At 36.9% G+C, this 22,501-nt stretch overlaps 4 protein-coding genes across 4 annotated transcripts; 3 read left to right on the top strand and 1 right to left on the bottom strand.

Moving 5' to 3' along the window:
* Positions 1-562: 562 nt before the first annotated feature.
* LOC119555355 lies at positions 563-1,160 on the top strand. Its single transcript, XM_037866693.1, has 3 exons — positions 563-721; positions 779-943; positions 999-1,160. Exons 1-3 carry the CDS (start codon positions 563-565, stop codon positions 1,158-1,160), a joined length of 486 nt encoding a protein of 161 aa, XP_037722621.1.
* A 424-nt stretch (positions 1,161-1,584) lies between these two features.
* LOC119552809 lies at positions 1,585-2,287 on the top strand. Its single transcript, XM_037862647.1, has 4 exons — positions 1,585-1,629; positions 1,685-1,843; positions 1,900-2,064; positions 2,120-2,287. Exons 1-4 carry the CDS (start codon positions 1,585-1,587, stop codon positions 2,285-2,287), a joined length of 537 nt encoding a protein of 178 aa, XP_037718575.1.
* Positions 2,288-2,774: 487 nt separating this feature from the next.
* On the top strand, positions 2,775-3,508 carry LOC119555354. Its single transcript, XM_037866691.1, has 4 exons — positions 2,775-2,846; positions 2,908-3,066; positions 3,131-3,295; positions 3,347-3,508. The coding sequence occupies exons 1-4, from the start codon at positions 2,802-2,804 to the stop codon at positions 3,506-3,508; spliced, it is 531 nt and encodes a 176-aa protein (XP_037722619.1). The 5' UTR covers positions 2,775-2,801.
* A 13,449-nt stretch (positions 3,509-16,957) lies between these two features.
* LOC119552807 lies at positions 16,958-21,739 on the bottom strand. Its single transcript, XM_037862644.1, has 2 exons — positions 21,335-21,739; positions 16,958-18,217 (listed from the first exon to the last, which is right to left on the bottom strand). The coding sequence occupies exon 2, from the start codon at positions 17,963-17,965 to the stop codon at positions 16,958-16,960; it is 1,008 nt and encodes a 335-aa protein (XP_037718572.1). The 5' UTR covers positions 17,966-18,217; positions 21,335-21,739.
* Between the last annotated feature and the right edge of the window lie 762 nt (positions 21,740-22,501).

The following is a 22,501-nucleotide window of genomic DNA, read 5'->3' as shown; positions in this document are numbered from 1 at the left end:
AGGAAGATTAAAATAAATATTTCGCAAAAAAAGATAACACAAATTACCGAAAATAATAAGCAAATTTAGTTATACATTTCTTTATCAATTTGGCTTTACAACCATTTTTGCTTAATGTCTTACATATTTATTTATAAACAATTAACATAGTTAAGCTTTGGACTTGGATCCATACACACGTAAATTTCATAAGAAATCATTTACTTAAATACACAATAAAAAAAAAGCCTCAGACCCTAAATATAAAAGTGTTCCTCCAAGTGAAAACCTTTACAAAAAAATGTTGACCAAAGATGGTTACATTTTTGTCAGTGTACTGATACAATCTTAACACGTCGTTAACAAAATACGCGTTCTCCATAAATACCTTCAAAATATTAGTAATGTGAATGGTCGTTATGTGAAAACCAATCAACAAAAATTTGAACATTGTTGGCTTTAAATCCATTAAGGAAAGATCACCATGCGAACGTGTCTTCTTGTAATAACAATTTTAGGATCTCTGACGGTAAAAATTCTATGATATTTAATTACAGTTAGGTAATCCTATATTTACAACCAGATGATCCGCACCCATGTGACGTTCACCAATATAAAGTGCGCTTCAAAGGACATTAAGTTCTCAAACTTTTCAAAGTGTTACATAAAAGCGGTAAACCGTACTCATAAATATATCGATTTCCATATAAATATCTATCAAAAAATGGTGGACAATGTCACAGTAAGTTCGAAAAAATATTTGTACCATCTTGAGCTTTGAGTTTTAAACCAATTGTAGGTTAACGTAAAGTTTATGCGACAGGATCATGGCTATAAGCCATTTTTCGTTGATGTCACCATTGACGGCTGCAAGTTCCTTAAAAACCAACGGCAACCGATGGCAAAAATGATTTTTGATGTGTACAAGAGTAGTTCCAATCTTAATCACACATGCCCATATAATGTAAGTATCAAGAGCTGATTGACAAATCAAGAGCTAATTCTAACAAATAATAAAGCACGACATTATTGTGGACCACCTTTGGACTGGAAACCTTGAAGGTGATGTTTTGAAATACCTCCCTTTAAAAAATGGCGATTATGCTATCTTTTCGGAATGGTCTGCATATAATGTTGTTCGAGCTATTATAAATGTATACATACGGATAACTAATAATTAATTTTAATATAAAATACAAAGGGCTTAAAAATAAAATTGCCAAAATGAAACGTATTTTAATAAAATCAAAAACTTGTTTTAAACATCCAAATTAGAAGGTTCTTATTTATTTGCTATGTACGATGAATTTACAGTTAATCGAAAACTTAAGAACTATCAATTATATGCTTAATAACTTTTACTTCATAAATAAGGTAGTTTAACTTTAAATATTTTATTTATAGCTTTAATCTCGTAGGAGCTTAAAAATTTTGTTTGTCAGTGAACTGATCTTATCATAATATCGCTAACTGAATGAGCTTCAATCTATAATTATACCTACAATTGGTAATACGCTCAGGGCCATTATAAGAAGTCATATTTAATCAAATGGTTCAACTAAAATATAGACATTGTCAGCTTTAAATTCATGGGGGAATATCGACATGAAAATTGTTCTGTTTATATTTATTATTTTGGAATCTGTAATGGTAAGGCTCAGAGAATATTCAAAAGAAGGTGAATATACCCGTTCCAATAACCTAGGTGATTTTCAGTTATATGACGTTCACCAATCTAAAGTGCGGTACAAAGGATATTCGTTTTTCCAACTTTCAAAAATGTTATATTAAGGCTGTGAACCGTACTCACAAGTACATTGATCTTCATGTAAATCTTTATCAAGTACCAGTGGATAATGTAACGGTAAGTTAGGAAAAAAATATAGGAAAACGTTTACTTTCAATTACTATCGTTTGCAGGTTAAGGTGAAGTTAATGCGTCTTGATCATGGCTATAAGCCATTTTTCTTAGACATTACGATCGATGGCTGCCGGTTCCTTAAACATCAAGGGAATCCAATTTTAAAACTGTTGTATAAAACATACAAGAACAGTACCAACATTAATCATACATGTCCCATTAATGTAAGTAACTAAAAATCACAGTACCAGTGGCGTTCTAACAAACAGTTTACCTAAGCACGACATAATTGTTGATCATCTTTGGACTGGAAATGTTGATTCGGATATCATGAAACACATCCCTGTAATTAATGGCGATTATGCTCTTTATTCCGAATGGTCTGCTTATAATATTGTTCGTGCTTTCGTAAATTTTTACTTAAGAGTAACGCCAGGGCGAAACTAAACTATAAACAAATGGTAAACTTTTGCACGATTTAGTCGGAATCAAAACATTAATAATAAAATGTTGTAATGTATGTACAACGTGTGGCACTTAAGAGTTTAATTTTTCTTGTGAGAAAAAATAATAGTTATTAAAACCAAAACATTGTTTCTGTAAATGTATTAAAATATTAACGCTGTTTAAGAAAACCCGAAATCCCTAAAATCTACAATTGTATTGCACAGATTTCGAAATAAATAAATGTCAAATTTGTATTAATTATATAGTTAGGAAAGGAAACCTTTCAACTATTTGTGTAGGCATACTCGAAAGGATAACATCTGTGAAAATCAGAGACCGGGCAAAATAATACAAAAATATATGTAAACTGTAAGTCTATGCAATACAAATAAGCATTTAAAGCAATTAAACGGTTTAAACAGCAAAAACCAAATTTTTACGGCCCTTAGTCGAATTAATGACCTTTTCGGTTATAAAATGGATCAACCAATAATCGAAAACAGTTTAAAACGAGATGTGGAAGTTACTGCTGGTTAAGTTATGGATGTCTCTGGCAACGGTAATCGGAAATAATTGTTAAAACCGAATATTGAATTTGCAAGATTTACTTTTTTATTCAGATCTGCATGGGATACGTGACATTTACCAACCTGAATTGCAGCTCGTATAATTTGGACTATTTAAGTTTTCCTACGTGTCAAATTAAGGCGGTTAACCGAACTCATAAGTATATCAACATCTACGCAAAAATATACAAGTTTCCCGTAACTGAAAGTTGGGTGAGCTGTGACCTAATCAACATACCTATTTCATAGTAAATCACTTTATTTATATTGCTTTAAGATCAATGTGAAGTTTAGGCGTTTTGACAATGGTTACAAACCATTCTTTCTCGATTTGTCCTATGATGGCTGCAAATTTATGAAGAAACAGGATAACATAATTGCTCAAGCGTTTTATAGAACATTCCAGAGGAGTTCCAATATGAATCACACATGTCCCTATAATGTAAGTTAAGTTATTTCGGTAACTATTAATTCTAATCATTGATTTTGATAGCACGATATTATAATAGATAAGTTGTATACCGGAAATCTGGAAAAGGAATTCGGACGATTTATACCAATACCAAATGGTGCCTATGCCCTTTACACCGAATGGAGAATAAATAATGTTTTGAGAGCCTCAGTTAAATTTTATCTTAAGATATCGGAGTATTAAACTACATTCAGTCGCTGAAAAAATCGAATGTTTTAATTACCCTTGATATTTTTCTTTAACGTAGCAGGCTAAAGGTATAAACCGTTCATGTATTAGAAATTTTTATATATTATTTATTAAGACCCGTTTCAAAAGAGACAGGTTTATACGGAAAAGAAACAAAGTGACAGCACTGTTTTCCGTGCTAAATAACATTTCCATTTCCTTGACGGCCTGTTCTCTGTTTGATTTAATTTAATTTCGGATACCAATTTTTTTTGGAAGTGAGGTATTTTCCAGGAACGTCTGAAAGCATCATCCAAAATAATTCATCAAAAAACGTGCGTAAGAGAAGGAGGTGGGTCCCTCCATTAATAATAAATTAAACATATTCCCTGGCATGCCTTTGCCAGTCCCGGCGACACCAACTCTCCTCTTCCGTCTGGTTCTTGGGTTTCTGGAATGGTTTTTGTGTGCCCTCCACATCGTTGTTGGTGTTCTTGTTCCCCTAATGACCTAGAATACAAATTCAGGCTGCCTCCATGCCCCCCGGTCGCCGATTAGTGAAATCCCTGGGCTATCAAGGCTGCCAAGTCATCCACAGCCAGTCGCTGAAACGGAAGCTAATCGCCTGACTAAGTTCCTTAGTTCCCACTCCTCAGCCAGACCCAATCTTCAGCGGATTGCATAATATTTACAGCTTGAGGGAATATAATAGCACAGCTATACAAATTTAGAGCTTCATATTTAAAAAAATATATTAATAGGCGACTTTATTTTTCATTTATTCTTCTCATTTTTAAGAGTTTTAAAAAACCCTTTGAATAATAAACACAAAAATATTTCTCAATAATCTTGTAAAATTGAATTACTTATATTTTATTTTTTAAGCCTAAACCACTAAGAGGACACCCAATGGAAAAATATCCTTAATAATCATATTAGAAGAAAATAATTTGTCATATAATATTTAATAAAAGCTAGTGGCTTTAGAAAACTAAAGAAAATATATTTCAAGTTCTCAGCCCTATTCATCTGAGCACAACTGTGCTTATGCACACTGCAGATGCCGACGGTCAAGGTGGAAGCTTTGTGGCTTCGACTGTTTGTCTGTCGGATTATAAATGATTTGCCATTAATTCTACACAAATGCCAGGGGCAGGCAGACTGAAGCCAGACCGGGAGAACATTAACATTTGGCATTGGGCAGGCAGGTAGTCGGCCAGTCAGACAGAAGTGAATAATCAATATCATTTGATTACATTGATAACGCTTTTTTGTGCCGCTTTATTTTCTGTGGCTTTGTTCTGGGGTCGCACTTTATCGCGCTGCGATTCCGATATCCAAATGCTTTCGTCACTGGCGGCATTGCCGAATGTCTAGACGATAGCTCCATAAATGTATTATTGCCTCATTTTGCTTTTGCTTTCCATGCGCTACACTTCGTCGAGAGCAAATATTGTGGGCATAGCGCCTGTAGAATGCGAAATGGCATAAAATGTTGACATAAGAGCGATAAATATAAACCTAGTTCGCAGAATCTTGAAAGGTGTTTTCAACCTTAGCCGATGTTATTCAGTCTTAGAGAAGGTACACTTACAATATTAGATTTTTTATTGTAACACTTTTAAAATCTTTATTTTTGGCTCTTTCAGAAATTACACGTATAGTTATAGATTTATTTTGGTAACATTTTATAAATCTTCATTTTTAGAAACCTTGAAAATACAGACTAGTACAGACTAGTAAATTAAAAAAATGTTATGGTAAAATTGACCAATACAGATAGTTACATAACTATAAAAAAATTAAGAACTATTAAAAACACTAACATGAATTAATTGCTGCTTTAGTAACGTTTTAACAGTAAACCTACCATAAAATGGTAAGTTGTGAGTATCTGGTTCTTGGTAGAGTAACTATTTCGTTGGTCAAATAGGCAATTCAATGGGTTGAGACCATTTTACTATTTTATTGGTAAGTTGTTGTTAAAAATAGGAATAAGCGAACTTTTATATAGATATTTTTTATTTAAATAAATCTTTTTTTTTAATTTTCTTTAAAACATTATTAATTAAATTTTCATTTCTGTATTTGGTAAGAGTATCCCAGCTTTGTTTTGCTCCTTTACCAATTCTTTGCATGGTTTTTGGCGCAAGATTTGTTTTTTTTCGGCTGGTGATTTGAATATTATTGAATGTCTGGCTGACGTCGCGACGTCAGAGCTCTGACGTGGTCGCGAATCGATACGAATGTAGCCCGTACCCCTAACCCCCGCCCGATGACCAATAACCAGCAACCCAAGACGACCCAAGACAATGCAGCTGAAGTCGAAGGATGCCGCAGATGATCAGAGGCCTCGAAAGCCGCTGGCGACAGTTGCAGTCGATGCGAAAAAAGGGTGTGCATACCGCCAGGATGTGTGTGTCTCCTTTTTCCCCTGCGATAATAAAGACAAACAATTTTTTTGTGCTGCATATTAAACCGATGAAATGAAGCGCAAACTGATTGTGCTCGTTTTCCGCTGGTGGGGAGGGGGTTATGGTCAAAACGATTTGCTGGACATGGCATTAAGGGGAGTTCCCTTCCCTCCGCCAAACCCCCGCCCGCCTCTGGGATCGGCGGATCCTCCTCGAGTCCATTCCCACCTTTCACATGTAAGTGCAACTAAAGGCGGCAACTACAAAGACCGCCAAGCGACGACAACGTTTTGAGTATCTGTATCTGCCGCTCCGCCACAGCCACTGATAACAACTGGAGCGGCAAATCAAGAGGCCAGATTACTTGGCCAATCCGCAGGTTCTTATACACTTTCATATCAAGTATTTATCATTATATGGTGTAATACAAATCGTTTTTAGTGCTGCTTTCATAGTTAAAATTTATCTTTTAATTTTTAAATTTTTATAAAAAAAACCTTTGAGTTTTTCAAGTTTTAGAGAGGATGACCGAGGTAATTGAATTCTTAAACACATTTTCTGTTTGTTTTTTTGGCCAACAAACCTAAAAAAAATGGAAACATTGGAACAAAAGATAATAATCAATTTCTTACGGCCTTGTACCTTTAAAATAGATCACAAAAAGTTGATCCATAAGTTGGTAAACACAGTATCATATTTGTTTACGCACTTTTCAAACTTTACCTTTCCTGTTGTGTTAGTTACAGGTGTATATTTACTTAAAAAGTTTTGAGTTCTTTGGAAATTGCTTAAGAAAATGAGGTTGTATGCTCTATATAGCTCCTAGTTTTTCTATCCCATAAAAATCAAACCAAACTTTAAGAATATGTACTAAAGAAATTGAGTTATCGTTTTGCTTTTCCGTTTCTTCAAACCCCATAAACTTTAGTGTTTTATCCACAATCCATAGACTATGGAAAAACCTCACCATCTCATTTGCATACCCCTTTAAAGGGCATAATGAAAACCTCACAAATGAGGTGGTGAAGGGTGGCTGGGAATGGGAATGGCGATGGGGATGGGGATCGGGGATCGGTAGGGGAACCAGGTAACTGCAGCGGTGGCGGCTTCATCAAGAGATTGGCCCAGGGAACTGACACACGCACCGAATGTCGCCTTTCGGCTTTTGAAGTTGCTTATTTTGTTGCAGTTGTTGATTTTTTTTCGGGCTGAGAAGTTTCGGATTGCAAAAAAGAGCCAGGCAAATGAGATGGTCCTCCCCCCCTTCTGCAGCCCGTCTCAGGTGTGTGTTAATTGCATTAAAATGTTTGTAATTGCAATGCAGTCTGCCTGCCTTTCTCTTATCTGCGGGAATCTGGGATAGAAGTCGGGGCATAAACCCGGGGATATATATGTGTATGCAGACATGCAGACATGCCAAGCTGTCGTCGGGCCAAAAATGCCATAGATGCCGCCAAAGTCGTGTAACTATAATTGCCATAATAACATAATATCTCGGGGCAGCAGCTGCAACAACAAAAGCCCCGACCGAAAGGTGTCGAGAGACATATTCGCCTAGACATATTCTCCTCGCAGGCCAAAAAAGGCATCTGAATGCCGGAATGACGAGCGGACAGCACCAGACAATTGTCCCTGTCTCGGTCCCAAGCCCCCGAACCCCAGAACCCCAATCCCCGGATCCCCGAATCCCGATCCCGATCCCCGGGCTTTATGCCTTAAACCCGAGCCTGTGGAGGTGACATTTTTCTCATGCCCAACGAAGCGAACAGCTAAATGCAGTTGATGGAGCGCCGTCAGCAGAAGGGGCTACAAAGTGGACCAGGTACAGTGGTTATGGAAAATAGTTAGGATTTACTCAAGTACAGAGCAAGTTTTGAAATCAATAATTTAAAATTGGTTTTTTTAAATTTAAATTTAATTTTTTTAAAATTTATTTATCTGTAACTTATTCTGTTTGAAAATATCAATCATTTATTAAATGGTTTTGAAGAAAACTATAAGTGTTAAATTAAACAATATTATAAAATACCATTTTAATTTTTCACGGGGATCAATTAAAAGGCAATCATTTAAGACTTAACACTTTAAAAAAAACTGAAAAAAATAAAGTTCTTACAATTTAAAGTGCCTATTTTACAAACGATTAGAGTGGCTCAACATTTTCCTAATGATTGTGTGGTAATTTTTTATGTGGTAGATTAAAAAATTTAAGTAAATGATTTTAAAAATAAAATTTTAACAATTTAAAGTGCTTGCTTAAATAAAATTTGAGCGGCTCAAAATATTTTTTATGAAAGTGGAAATTTTTGTATAATAACATGTTTTTGATCTAAGCATTTTTGCTTTAACAAATAAAATGCAATAAAGCGAATATTCTGAATATAAAATAAAGAAATGTAATAAATTCAAAATGAAGATTTTAAAAACTATCAATAATTTTGTTTTATTCTACAAAGTCTTAGTTAGTAGGTAATATGGATCCTACGCTTGTGTGCTAATCAGAAAAACATTGTTTTCATATTGTCACACTTTATGATTACTTTGGCTTGAATCACGGTAGAGTGCCTGCTTTTGGCTGGGCTGGCCTGACTTTTCCGCATGTTTGGCTCAGTGCCTGGCTTGCTTCCCAGTCTACCCCCCTTTTTTGCCAAGCCCCCTTTTGCCCAACCCCCTTTTAACCAGCCCCCCTTAACCAACTATCCTCATTCGTCTGACTGACTGTCTTTTGTGTCCATTTCGGCTGTGGCATTTAGCTGGAGTCTGTCATGCCTGGCTCACGTTCACTATCTCATGGCAGTCGTCGCCGTTTTGTCGTCTCACTCGGGCTCCTTGGAAAACCCCCTCCCCCATTTCCACCTTATCCCCCCATTTCCACCTTATCCCCCTTCAGTCCGTCTGTCTTGTTTGTCAAACAGCAACAGAAAAACAGTTAAATGCCAGTTTACCAGTTAAAATCGGAATCAAAGCGAAAACAATGACACAGTAGCTTTGGCAGAGCATTTAGTAAGGGGAGTCAACCGAAGAGAGGCCGTAAAAGGAGGGAGATAGCTAGACGGCGGTAGAAAGAGACGGGGCTACTGACCAGGTCGACAGCAAGTGAAGTAAGCAGCAGTAGCAGCAGTAGTAGCAGCAGCAAAGGCAGAAAAAAAATCGTCTAGACACAGACTAGACTCCATAAAAATAATTATTATCGGTTGCAATTTCTGTTGCTCAGACTGCTGCTGCTGCTGTTGGCTACCTCCCCCTTCTGGAACCCCTTCCCAACCCCTTCCACATCACATTCCAAAACTCTTTCTCCACCGTTCGACGCCTCCAAATGTCCATCCAGTCCTACTGACTGAAATCGTTCGTCTCGCTCGTTCGTTGGCCGCTGTCCGTTTCATCTGCTTCACATTACACCAGTTTCAGTTTCACAGTCTTGCACTCAAAAAAATATTTGTTTTTATAACTACAATTTTAGAACATTAAAAAAAAAATATAATATAAAAATATAAATATATATATAGTAGACTTCAATGTAGTGAAAACTGGAAATACTAGGATTTTACTTACTTAAAATGTATATAAATTTAACTTAATTCTGAACTTTTCAAAAAATATTTCAAAACAATTAACCTTTTACAATTTTATTTAATTTTTATAGTATTTTGTCGTATTATTGTTGTATTTTACCCGTAGAAAATTAGTTTCAATATTATTATTTCATTTTAAAAGCCCACTAAAATGGTTTAATACATATAATGGGTTTGGTCCCATACACCCCGTCAGAAGAAAGTTATCTATATTGAGAGGGGGCGCTTAAATAAATCGTTGGAGCGTATAAATTATAATATATAATACTTAAAAATAATACTACAGTTTTGGTGGCTCAATGAAAAATTAAAGTTTATTCACCTATTTCTATTTTGCGGTATTAACGTTTAACGGTATAGAAAAAAAAACAAATATTTATTAAGTTAAATGAAAGCCACGATCGATTACAAAAAAAGTGTAAACAAAAAAATGGTGGTCTATTTTTTTAGAGTGCTTGTGCACTTTCCCAACTCTCCTGAAATCTCTCCTATTTTGCTCACCCATTCAAAAGTTTATTCTTTGTACTCGTTTTGTTGTTTGTTTGTTAGAGAATGGCCACAGACTCGACCACTTGGCAGTCCTTTTGCTCCTCCTGTAGGTTCTCGGTTCTTCAGTATCCAGTATCCAGCATCCAGCATCCAGCATCATCATCGTCATGATGCCTTTGCAATGGGAAACGAAATGAAACTAAGACGGAAACGCGATGCAAACGCAGACGTCCGCTGCAGACGGAATTGAATATTTAACACCAAATCCCCAGAATGTGGCAAATTGCCTTTGATATCCAATTGCTCACTGGGAATAGGGAATATTCACCCCCGGGGATTGTGGGGGTAAATGCAGTCTAGGAGTCTGCTAGGACCTTTATTAAGTCTCTTTAAGTCCTCTGAGGATGCCAGGGATTAGATGGAGAAAACCAGAAGGATGAGGTATTTTAAAAGGAAACTTTATTTCTGCTTTATAGGTCTTTAGTACCTAATTAGAAAGAGCATTTATTTAAGAGATTAAAGGTTTTATAAACAATTAAATAATTATTAAAAATGTATGTTATAAGACAAATTAAAGAATACATTAAGATAAACAAAAAATATATATATATTTATACTTTTCGAAATAAAATGCATGATAAAAATGTATCTAATCTAATAAGTATATCATAATAATACTTTTAAAATATACTTGTATTAAATTAAAAATCAAGTAGTAGTAAATAAAATGGGTATAAAATTAGTTAGGAATACAAAATTCTCCGGTCACCTTCACTTGAATTAATTTAGCTTCACTATCAGTTGTTTCAAATCCGATTTGTTATTCATCGTGTCTCTTCTACTTTTCCACCCGCAATCATTAACCTTTTTCTGAAACCCTGTCCACAAATAATACCTCTAACTGCTTATTCCACACACCATCCACTTACGGTCGCCTCACTTTGATAACCAATTTATTTTCCTGATTGCCGGCAAAATCAATGCCCGAGAGCTAAACACAAATTGCAGGTGGTCAGGCCACAAGGCACCACCTTATGGGATCCCCAAACGATTTGGACGATGTGCCAGACGGCGGAGTGGAGGGTGGGTATTTTTGAATACAATTCGAGACCATAATTACATTTATTGCAATACAAAAGCGCACTGGTCGCCGGGGTAGAGGGGTCTGAAAGGGGGTGCAGAGGGGGTCACCGGCGGGGGGAGGTGGGTGGAGGTGTCTAGGGGAAGTTTGCCAAACGGAACATGCATTGACAGATGGACAAAAGGGAGTGGGCGTGAAAGGGTTGGGTGGTTCGGGGATGGGGCGACATGTCGTCACGCATCGCTGGGCAGACATGCAGTGGACATCGGTCTCTATTCCATGGATGTGGAGCAAGACAAATGCCAGAGTACCCACAGGGAAAACACTGAGATAAAACCATATAGGGTTAAAAAAAACATATAGGGTTAAGAAAAACCCTATAGGGTTTACTTCTGATATTATATGTAGATAAAAATAAAAATAAGTATAGTTGTGAAAGATCTAAAACTAAATAATCAATAACATCTGTTAAAAATTATAAACTTTTATAAACATGTAAATATCTTTTTCGCAGAGTCTTGATGTTATTACAACTTATTGTCCCTCGTAAGGGTTTTTAGGAACAATCAATTAGCTTTTTGTTTTTACGAAAATTCATTTATAATAATCGGAAGGAAAACCAATAATAAAAGTTCTATAAAAATTCCAATATTTTGAAATGTGCTTTAAAAAAAATACCAAAAATTTCAAATACTTTCTGTTAGAGCACCAGGGAATAAACCCATAAAACCAAAATAGTACAGATAAACTAGAAGTATGTTAAAAAACCTCATATATAGGAAGTCATTGATCTTTTTCTCAGTGAACATCCACGATAATTGCCACAATTTGCTTGTTGCGTGAATGGTCGGACGGAAAAGTGCCGGCGATTACAAAGGGGGAAGGTTTCCTTCGTCGGCGAAAGGGTGCAAAAAGGACAACTTCCGTTTGGCGGACACGCGGACATACCCGCTCGCACATAGATGGACATACATATGTAGGGGTCTTTTTGTCTTATGTCCGCCTTGTGTCATATTTGAGGTGAGCATAAAGCCACTCAACGCCGCCATAAATCAACTGCACTCTGATCTAAGGCTGTCAGCGCGGAGGGACGCCAGACAGCGCGACTGAGCGACAGATAGCGACCAAGAACAACCAGAGTAACTAAAATTCCACTTCAAATTAGTCGACCTATCACATACCCCTCGGAATCTATGTGGACTGGGATCATGCCACTATCAACTCTTATATGTTTCGAAAGAAAGATTATAATTCAAGGTAGAACTTTGCTTGTTATTCCAATTTTATATATTGTGTTCTTAATTTCATAATAAATTCTATTTTACAAAGTATAGAATTTATAATCGTTTTATTTAAAATATATCAATATAAACGTAGTTTAACTTACAAGTAGGCTTTTGGAAATTAGAAAAATTCGATCTATCCTATGCATGTAGTTAGGAACACAGTTTGATTCACAAGTACGTTTATGAAAATTAGTAAAAACATAGGAAACCCAATGGTTTCCCGGCCATCTATCCTATAGAAAAATGTTCTATATGTGAGAGAAAGATTTTTAAAAAGTTCAAATTGTTTTGTATGCTATAAGTTAGTTATAAGTTACATTCTTTATTTTTGTTCTTAACTTTTTAGCACATATACCCGTAGGCAGATCATTGCAACAGCCAGCGACAACGACAACTTTGTCCCATAACTTTCCAGACGACAAACAGACAACATCGCCGTTGTAGTTGATGTGAATGTCGATTGCGATGTCTGCTCTTTGGGTTTGGGTCTGGGTCTGGTCTGCTCTCACCTATGGCTATGGGTATGGCTATAGCTTTGGCCATAGCTTCGACTTTCAGTTCGGATCTGGTTCTGGTTGCCATTCCCGTTCCCGTTCTCGTTCTGGGTCTGCGTTTCTCACACGCGGAGGCTTTCCAGGTCGCCGATGCCTTTTTGTGGGAATGCACCTGAGCTTTGGGGTTCGCCTTGTTTTCAGCCGCTTTTTTGTGTTTCGTTCAGGTCTTCAGCCGACTTCGACTTTGACTTGTGTCTAGACTGCAGACTGCAGACGGCAAAAAGGAAACAACAGGAAACGCCGGCAGACAACAGACGGGCAGACCTCTTTGACAGCTCAAACAACTGAAACGAGCCGACAGCAGCAGCGACTTGCAACCAGCAACCTCAATTGCATAGCTGCAACATTGCAGCAGCAGCAGCAGCAGCAGCAACAATGGGTCTCGACTCCACATCCACAAGATATTGGGCAAACATTGCCAAACTGCGCGAACAATTCTCGGCTGTCAATATTGCCTGTCAACGTTGTCGTTTGTGCCATCTTTCCTTCCCTCACTCTTGGCCCTTTTGTTTCTTGCCGGCTTGTCAGTTTTCTTTGTTCATTTTCATTAGTTTTTCTAAAATATGTCACATGTCTGGGGGATAGATTAGTTTGGGATTGCTTCTAGGTGTAGGCTCTTTAAAGAAAATGTGTCATACCATGGCTAAGTCTAATGAATAAAATTGTGGGAAGTCTAGGTCACTATAGAAAGAAATATATTTAAGTTAATTTGACGTCTTTGAAACAATTTTAATTTTGAGTTCTTAAGATAAAACTAATTTAAGAACATAGTAAAAATTTAGAAAGGTATGAAACGTAAGAACATATTTACAAATGATTTAGAAAGGTTTGGTTAAAATATTTATATTATAATACTTTATGAAAAGCACGAAATACATTTTTTTCATATATTATAAACGACATTACTAGAAAATAACCTTCTTCAATCTTAAACTATAGTTCAATTAAATATTATGTGGCTTTGACTAAACTCTACGAGAAAATTAGCATGCCAAACATTTCAAAAATACTAAGTGATATGTGGTTCTGAACTAAAAATAGCATCTCGAATATCTTTCACTAATCAATTTATGACATACATTTCCATAATATCTTTGCTGAAATACCCCAGCCACAGAAAGCCAGGCATTCTCCTCCTTTTATGACAACCTACTTTGCCCAGGCGGCAACTGTAATTCGCTTTAGTGAATTAACCAGCTTAATTAGTTTAACTCGAGTCGAGACTGGAACGTGGAAATGGAGAGATTCCCGGCCAGTGATTTGGCGGTTAGTTCAGGACATTGCATTCCTGTCTGTCTGGGGGCTTTCCCCCTTCATCTGGTTTTGGCCAGCAATACAAGTGCCCGTAGTATCCGCTGCTGGCAGCCATTTAGTCCGACTTGATGTCGTTGTCGTCGTTGTGTTTAATTATTCAAAACCATGTCATGTCTCTGTATAATTTTATGCATTGGCCAATCCAAGCGCCATGATGAAACTGATGATGATTACGAATGATGATGATGATGATGTTGATGGTGACGCCTACACAGAGGCGCAAGAGGTAGACGGCAGACAGCTGACACCGAAACTATGGCTACACTAAGAGAAAAGAGTCTGTCCTCTTTGCTAATAAGGCTTTTAGAATCTAATGGATTTTATTGCGAAGTTAAATATAGTTTTTATATTTTTTTTAAAATTCTTTCTTTCCTTACCCTTTATATTTTCAGTTTATTGGACCAATTGAAATAGTATACTATTTAAATTGTTATATTTCGTAATGTACTTATATAATACTGTAGAATGTTATACTTTCTTAAAAATGCATTTATTATAACATATTATTTATATTTGGTAATGCACTTATATAATATTGTAGAATGTTATATCTTCTAAAAAATCATTTATTATATTATGAGGTGTTTTTTTTTTTTATTTATTTAATGTAAATTCGATGTAGGTGTCTCAGGCTAATTAAAAAAAAACAAAAATAAAATTTTAGACCGTCGTTTATGAAGCTATAGATTTTCGTAATGTTCCATAAAAAGATTAGTTTTGCACCTTATTCTTTTACACCCTTCAAATTTTACATCTATAGGACTTCGAGAAAGCCGAAGTTTCCCCGAAAAGTAGGCAATGTCCTTACCAATTGAGTTCAGAGATTTTTTTTTACACAAATCGGTTTATTTTATTTTAAACATTTCTACCTTATTACAAGGCAAAAATAAAATTTTTGTTTTAATTATAGAAACTACTTTTTTCAGTGCATTACTACAACTATCTTTCGACAAAGCCACATGTGGCAAAGGCAGCAACCGCAAAACAGACAGAGACGGGGAGACGTCCGAGGAGTGAGAGGGCGAGCGAGGGAGGGAGTGAGACGGAGAGCGTGCGAGGGGGATGGAGAGAGAGCTGGCTGCACTGGCAAAGTGGCATACCAGACAGTCTGACGCTGTTGGAGCCCACGAATGGCCCCAGTTCCCCCGTCCGCTCGTCCGCCCGTCCCTCTCCGCCCCCCGCACCGACCTGCCACGCCCCCTTGCCCCACCAATGGCCAGATCTTGCCGTCTGGACGAGTACAACGACAATAATAACAACAACCATCGACAACAACGACGACCACGACCACTGTCTGTGGCAGACCGAGACTATCGAAAACTCGAAATTTATTCGTTGGAAAAAGTTGATTTCTGTCGCCTTCTTTTTTCAGCCCACTTTTTGTTTTTCGATTTTTTTTATGAGTGGTACGAATAGAATCGAGGGGTATATGGGTAATTAAACTTTATTTGTGTTTATTATTAACTAGTTTATGGGTAACAGAAATTGGGAAGTAATATTTTGAAAAATATTTTATTTTGGGTAGATTTATTGATCTTAAATTTGCTAATTTCTAAAAAAGGGTAAGGAATTGAATGATTTTTGACACAAGATGTAGTAAGAAGTTATATTCCAATCTTAATAAATATATTTTATCTAAAGATCGTATAAAGATTGAATAAACATTCTTTTGCTTTAAATAAATTGAAAAGGTAGTAAATATATCTAATCAAGCCTCTTTGTAACCAATAATTAAAGTTAGTTTTTAATAAAATCTTTTAGTATAATCTTAAAAACTGGATAAACATGCTGTCTATCATTCTCGACAGCTGATGCATTATTCTTTCTTCTTCTCCATAATCTCCATCTCTCTCTCTTTCACTCTCTGTCCCTCTCCCTCCCTCAGTCTGTCGTTTTACCGTCGTTGTTCGCTTTATTTTCCGTTGAATTGCAAAAAAAAAAAGAAAGGAAAAAAGAAGAGATGCCCACGAAAATTATGTTAACCAGCCAGCTGTGTTAAAAATCCCACATCATATCCATATATCCCCCTTTCTCCTACCAATTCTTTGCCTCCTTCTCGCTGACGACAAATGCCATATCGCATAAGGCATAAAAATGTTCAGATATGATGTCTGGTACTGGAACATTTCAGGGCAATTGTTGCTGCGATTCGTTGTTTATTTTCAGTCCCTTTGTTTATTCTTTCTCCGACTTTTTTTTAAACAATTGTGACATGCAAGTGGAGTATGTTTTTTTGGCATTGGTATGCTTCGTTTATTTTTGAACATTTGTTGCGTTTGGATGTTGGTTTTGACAGGTGAATGAACTAAGGAGCACGTTGGTGCATGAAGAATTAGGAGAGTATCATTAGGAATATAAAATTGCTTGGTTAGTTTAAAAAAAATATATTTATTATTTTTTGAGGTTTAATGAATACAATATTAATCAGAGTCATGGTAGTATAGCCCAAGTTTGATCTTAAAAGACACAGAAAACTAAAGGCTTTTACTCAGATCTATAGAACCATTCTATAAAATATTTAATCCCAGTTTTCATTAGGTCCTTTGTAAATTATAAGAAACGTCCTTGTAAAAACTTATATAATCAAGTGTATATACAACTTGAAATGATGATTAAGTTTACTAGATGCATAGATAAGAATTATAACCAAGCCCAAAGACGAATTGTGTACTTTTGGAAGGTGTGATATTTTCTCCTAATATTTTCAATAGATAGATATGGTATCCGTTTTTCAATATTATATATATGTATTACCTACTCACCGTATTTCTGCAAGAAGGACTCGCTGCTGCCTACGTTCGATGCTTTTGAATGGGTATCGCCGGGGGATATCGAATCCTCCTCTACTTCGTAAACCTCCGTGTAAAGTATGAACTCGAGTCGCGATCTTCGCGTGGTTGTTGTGTTGAATGTGGCCGATGTTGCAGCAGCGACTGTTGGATGTTGTTGCTGAGGGGTCAAAGGTGATGCAGTGGTCGCTGTTTGGACCGTATCACGTTTGCGTTTATAAATACGAGGCACCACGGCACGCAGAGATGTTGTTGTTGCCCCGGGCACATGTGTAGTTGATGTTGCTGTTGCTGCTGCTGCTGTTGCTGCTGCAGATTGCTGCAACAATGTAGCACGTTGATTAATTTGATATGGCAAGAGCATAGACGCGGGCGATGCGGATGCGGACTGCAACACGTCGCGACAACGACAACGACAACGGCAACGACAACCACGATGGGGATAATGATGATGATGATGCTGGCTATGACGATGCCGATGACGACGAAGATGACTATATGGACACGGCGGACAGGGGGGCGGGGATCGCGGTGGACTTGTGGTTGCACGAATATTTGTCTCGGCACTTGGACTTAAGTGGCAATCCGCACTCGATGCTGGTAATTTATTTTGCAAATTTGTGCCAACAGCGAGTTGCTCCCCTCGCTGCTGCTGCTGATGCTGCGACTTGCTCAGAATTAAATTTAACTTACGCGTATTATTTGCACTATTTACACTGCACAAAATTGCACTACCACTATATACACGACTGGCACTTGCATTTGCACTTTCACTTTCGCCGCCGCTTCCAGTTGCATTCGATATTGAATTTGGTATCGAAACGCTTGTCTGGCATTTCAGACACTTGGCACCGCTTTTGGATAGCTGCTCTCCCGGTTTAAAGCGATTTAGTTTCCCAATAACCGAGGACCATGGTAGCGAATGCTGATCCTGCTGCAAGATGTGAGGACGGGGAGTCCCCGATCCCGGCATTGGCACCGCGAGGGCTGAGGCTGAAACTGAGCCCGGCCGGAGGAGCGTCGTCAGGCTGATCGCAACCAGAACCACTGTGCACCACCACAATGTGCAGCGGGCCCCCGCGGCGCCACTGGCTGCATGCGTGGGGGCCACAGCGTCGTCCGCCGCCGGCGATCGGATTGTTTACGCCGTGCTTTCGTTTGGAAATTCCCCAAATCGCATGGTCGATTGCGACCTAAATACACGATCAATATGCGGTGATTATCCCTGCAATAGAGGAGAAAAATTGGTTATTCTAGGAAATTTCCTTCATTTTAAAAATCAAATAATATAAATAAATATTTTATAGAAATAAGGTACTTATATACTTTAATTATAATATGACTTTATATATTCTATCAAATATTGTAAATGGATTTATCATTGTTCAAGAAATCATTTTATTAAATTCGTTATTGATTATGATGAAACTTATTAGGTACCTTAAATTGCTTATATTTAAAATTGATTTTACTTAAAAAGTTTATAGAAATATATTCTATAGGAATCCAATTTGATAAAATATGATGATACTTTTAGTGACAATCAGTATCAATTCTTTCTATTACTTCAATATGTTCGCCATCTTTTATCTATCTTTTCCTTCCTCTAGCTCTTTTCTTTTTTTTCGATTATAGAGAATTTGGTGGAGAGAAAAATTATATTTAAAATGATTGTTATAATTTATTTCACTGTGTAGGCATATCGTAGGTATAATATTTGTACAAATATTAAAAAAGTTACTAATAGCAAACATAAATCTTTTGAAGTTCTTAAACTTTTTAGGCTTGTCAATATGTGTATATCTATTATACATTAGCCAAGAAAATGTTAAGCACAGTTTAATTGAGTATCTGATTTAAGATCATGTAAATGGTAATACACACTATAGAGTTTAAGACCTAACACTTACCTTAACACAAAAGGCAACGAAATGAAAATTTCCATAGACATAGGACAGTCGAAAAATTCCATGAATCAAATTTTGTATGGAGATTTTTGTTTCGAAGGCTTTTTAGTTTAACTGAGTACTAGGCTTAAGAAACAAACCATACCTATCTTATGTATTTATTTTACCCTAATTAACTCAACATCGTTACATTTTCTTGCAGTGCTTTTATGCTGTGTGGTCGCCCACTTGGCTCATGTGTTTTGTTATTTTCTTTTCTTGTTGTCGCGTTTACTAGCTGCATTTGCTTTTGTTTTGTGCCAGTCTGTCCCAAAGTCTGCTGCAAAGTATCCACCGTACCGTCCCACAATGATTCCTCCCGAGCCCCCGACGAAAATACACAGTGAGTCATGGGCGGGAGCGAATCGGTGAAAGGGGGGCGCGTAAGGAGGAGACAGTGTCTGAGCATCGCCCTGTGGGCATAAATAACCCCAAGAACTGCAACACGAACAACAATAATATATGTACAAATGCTGCGGCATTGTTGTTGTTGCACGTTGCGTATGCGTAATATTTTGCAGAAATTTATGTTGCACTTCTTTGCGACTTCGTTTTTATTATCATCATCATCATCATCGTGGACTTCTATATTTAAAGCAGATCAACAAGAATACAAAGAAGGGAACGAGGTAGACGGCAACTTCTTCGTTATGCACTTTACTTTTCCCCCAACTTAATAAACAAGGAACAAATTTCAAAAAACTACAAGCAAGTCATGAAAAAAAAGCTGTAAGATAAAAACATCAACAATATTAATATTACGAAGTGGACTGACTTTTTTGTTTAGGGTGTTGCCCCAAAAACTTATTATTAAAGATATTATAATGGGTGCTTGTATATAGTAAATGAAAACCAAAAAGAATTACAAGACTTTAGTTCCAAAATAAGTTCTTATACATGTTTTCTTATGAACAGCTTTATTATCAGCTCCAATCTCTTTAAGATACTTTTCTTTTTTCATAGTCTTGATAGAGCAACAACAATGTTGCACCCCAATGTGTCTGAGACAGATTGATGCCACAAAACAACAAAAGCATTAAGATGGATCGCATTGTGGAGACGAATCGTCCTCATCAACATCAACTCCATCCCCATCATCTCCGTCTGATTCTGTTGTTCGTCCGTTGTTTTCTTATTTTTATTCGCTTTATTGAAATTCCTTTCAAGTGTCGGAGGAGATCGTCATCATCCTGCTATATCCTCCTCATGAACACGATCATGATCATAATCATTAGCAACCTTTGCTGTGGTGTTTGTGTTTGATCTGTTTTCGTTGGCCAGACAGACAGACAGAGACGGCGGAACGGGGGTCGGAGATTGGGGGATCGGGGGATCGGGGGACCCTCGACGGCAGCTACTGTTTCCCCTTTTTGGAGCCCTCTTGAGCCGGAGCAATTTATTTGATTGCCTCTTCATTTTCCTTCCCTCACTTCGTTTTGGCTCAGACCTTAAGTCGAAATTTATGTTTGCCATAAAAACACGATCTCCGACTCGGAGTCATAATTAATAAAAAAAAAAAGAAAGAAGACCAAATCCGAAATGCAAAGTGCAAAACAAAAACGAGCCCAGAAATGTGGCCATAAAGTGCTGACAAGTGTTTTCTGCCATCCAACTGCAGACCCCAAACAAAAGGCTCGCGTGAGTCAAGATCATTTTGAGACAGAGTTTGTTTGGGCCTTTTTTGTGGCACCAGCTGGACTGAATGCGATGGGAATGAAAGGTATGAATGCGGGCCTTTATGAAAAGAAATTACCATACAAAGTAAACTCAGATCGCGGGAATGTGGCAGTTCAAATAAAATGTCTCCTTCATAAAAATAAATGTTTTTTGTGCTTCTTAATGGTAAGTATTTTAAACTCAAATTCATGAGCTTCCAAATATATGAACTTTAAAAATATATGATCGTTATCAAAAAAAATATATATGTAAATATATTTAGAAAATAAAATATCCCAAATCGTTGACCTCAAAAAACTAACCATTAAATAAAATTCGTATTAGTTCCTTTGAAATTCTCTGTATAAACTCTTTGAAAATGGCGAATCACCACACCAAAAACCATAAAACAATAAAAGCAATAAAAATAACCATATCAATACGCCGAAACAACAACAAAATACTTTGAACATAAGCATTTTCATCTAATTCAAACACATTCCAGTTTATTTTTAAACAAAACGCTACATTCTTGTATTTATTTCTGTGCCGGCAAAAACAAAATCGAAGTCTTTTATTTTCAATTTTCAACATATTGAGCAGAGGGGAAAAGGGGGAAATGGGGGAAAACCCAGGAATTCGCGAGTAATCGGCAGAAAGCCGGCTGTTATCGATAAAAACACCGAAAAGCGAACATTGGCATTTGCCAGATAAGCGGGTATATTCGTACTCGTACATACCAGAAAGTCGAACGCTCGATTTGACATTGAGCAAACGTAAATTCGAAGAATTCCGGCCCAGGAAAAGTTTTCCCAAAGCAAAAGAGAAGGAAGTACGGCTGCAAATCGCCCCTCGAGATCCCCGATCACGGCACTATTTTACTATTTCACGCACGATTTTCGAACCCGTGTCACGTCACGAATATCGAGCACACTAATCAAGGAATTTCACACATGACAACCAAGTATTTGGGCTTGCTTTCTCTTTCACTTACTTTCTCTCTCCCTCTCTCTCTCTTATTCTTTTGATTATAGGTATTATTTTGATTATGATCCAATTATTATGTTTTTCATACTTTAATGTTGCAAAAAAAGTGAAAAAAATGTGAATCACTTGATGTGAACTTTAAATTTACTGCTGAGATAAACACGTTTATACACGTAATCCCCGATAGCATATGGCCATATAGCTTTTACCGATCCGATCTAGCCGCCAACCTGCGCCGCACTGAACTAAATGCGATTTTTTTTCGCAGCTAACATAAAAACTGCCCGTTTGTCTCCAATATTTCACACACTCGGGCCCCGGCGTCTATATAGACGATATATATCCCTGCATGGGCCGGGAATATAGAAGGGGGCTGGGCGGCCTGAGACTCCGACGCGGCGACAGGCGTGCCTTTTATTTTTACCGCTCATTTTGTTGTTGTTCGCGGGCACAAAATAAAAAGGAACTAGAAAATAGCAAAATTATTTTTGTACTTAAAAATAAATTGAAAAGCATTTTCTTCATCTGTTTTTGCAACAACGGCCGCAGGAAAATCAAGCGTGAAAAGTGATGCCACTCCTTTCCCCCAATATTCCTCTTCACTTTAAAGTCTCCACTCTACAATTTCGTATCCCTGAAGGGCCACACAAATAAAAATATTTTCAAATGTCTAAAATGGGGAATATTTAAATGATATAATATTTATGATATGAGTAGTAAGTAAAAGGATATTCCATTTTAAAAATGTTGTTAGGCATATTAGTTTTATTATTTTCATTATATATAATATATTTAATCCTCGATAGGTTATTTTTTAATGTTGTATGATTTCTTATAGTTTTTTTTTCTGTGCATTGTGATGTTTTTCTCTTCGAGGATCGAGAACTGTCTCCGTCTCCGTCTGTCTGCCCGTCCGTCCG

Source organism: Drosophila subpulchrella, chromosome 3L (assembly GCF_014743375.2).
Source record: "Drosophila subpulchrella strain 33 F10 #4 breed RU33 chromosome 3L, RU_Dsub_v1.1 Primary Assembly, whole genome shotgun sequence".
Classification (NCBI taxonomy): domain Eukaryota; kingdom Metazoa; phylum Arthropoda; class Insecta; order Diptera; family Drosophilidae; genus Drosophila; species Drosophila subpulchrella.
The sequence above is the reverse complement of the archived record's forward strand: the minus strand, read 5'-3'. Positions and strand labels throughout refer to the sequence as shown.

Excerpts from the sequence above, each read along its gene's own strand:
- LOC119552809 (XM_037862647.1), top strand. The coding sequence starts at position 1,585 with ATGAAAATTGTTCTGTTTATATTTATTATTTTGGAATCTGTAATG. Across the intron at positions 1,630-1,684 it reads TTATTTTGGAATCTGTAATG|GTGATTTTCAGTTATATGAC; the intron begins GTAAGGCTCAGA and ends CCAATAACCTAG. Across the intron at positions 1,844-1,899 it reads TACCAGTGGATAATGTAACG|GTTAAGGTGAAGTTAATGCG; the intron begins GTAAGTTAGGAA and ends TATCGTTTGCAG.
- LOC119555354 (XM_037866691.1), top strand. The coding sequence starts at position 2,802 with ATGTGGAAGTTACTGCTGGTTAAGTTATGGATGTCTCTGGCAACG. Across the intron at positions 3,067-3,130 it reads TTCCCGTAACTGAAAGTTGG|ATCAATGTGAAGTTTAGGCG; the intron begins GTGAGCTGTGAC and ends TATTGCTTTAAG. Across the intron at positions 3,296-3,346 it reads ATCACACATGTCCCTATAAT|CACGATATTATAATAGATAA; the intron begins GTAAGTTAAGTT and ends TGATTTTGATAG.
- LOC119552807 (XM_037862644.1), bottom strand. The coding sequence starts at position 17,965 with ATGCCGGGATCGGGGACTCCCCGTCCTCACATCTTGCAGCAGGATCAG.
- LOC119555355 (XM_037866693.1), top strand. The coding sequence starts at position 563 with ATGATCCGCACCCATGTGACGTTCACCAATATAAAGTGCGCTTCAAAG. Across the intron at positions 722-778 it reads AAATGGTGGACAATGTCACA|GTTAACGTAAAGTTTATGCG; the intron begins GTAAGTTCGAAA and ends AACCAATTGTAG. Across the intron at positions 944-998 it reads ATCACACATGCCCATATAAT|CACGACATTATTGTGGACCA; the intron begins GTAAGTATCAAG and ends CAAATAATAAAG.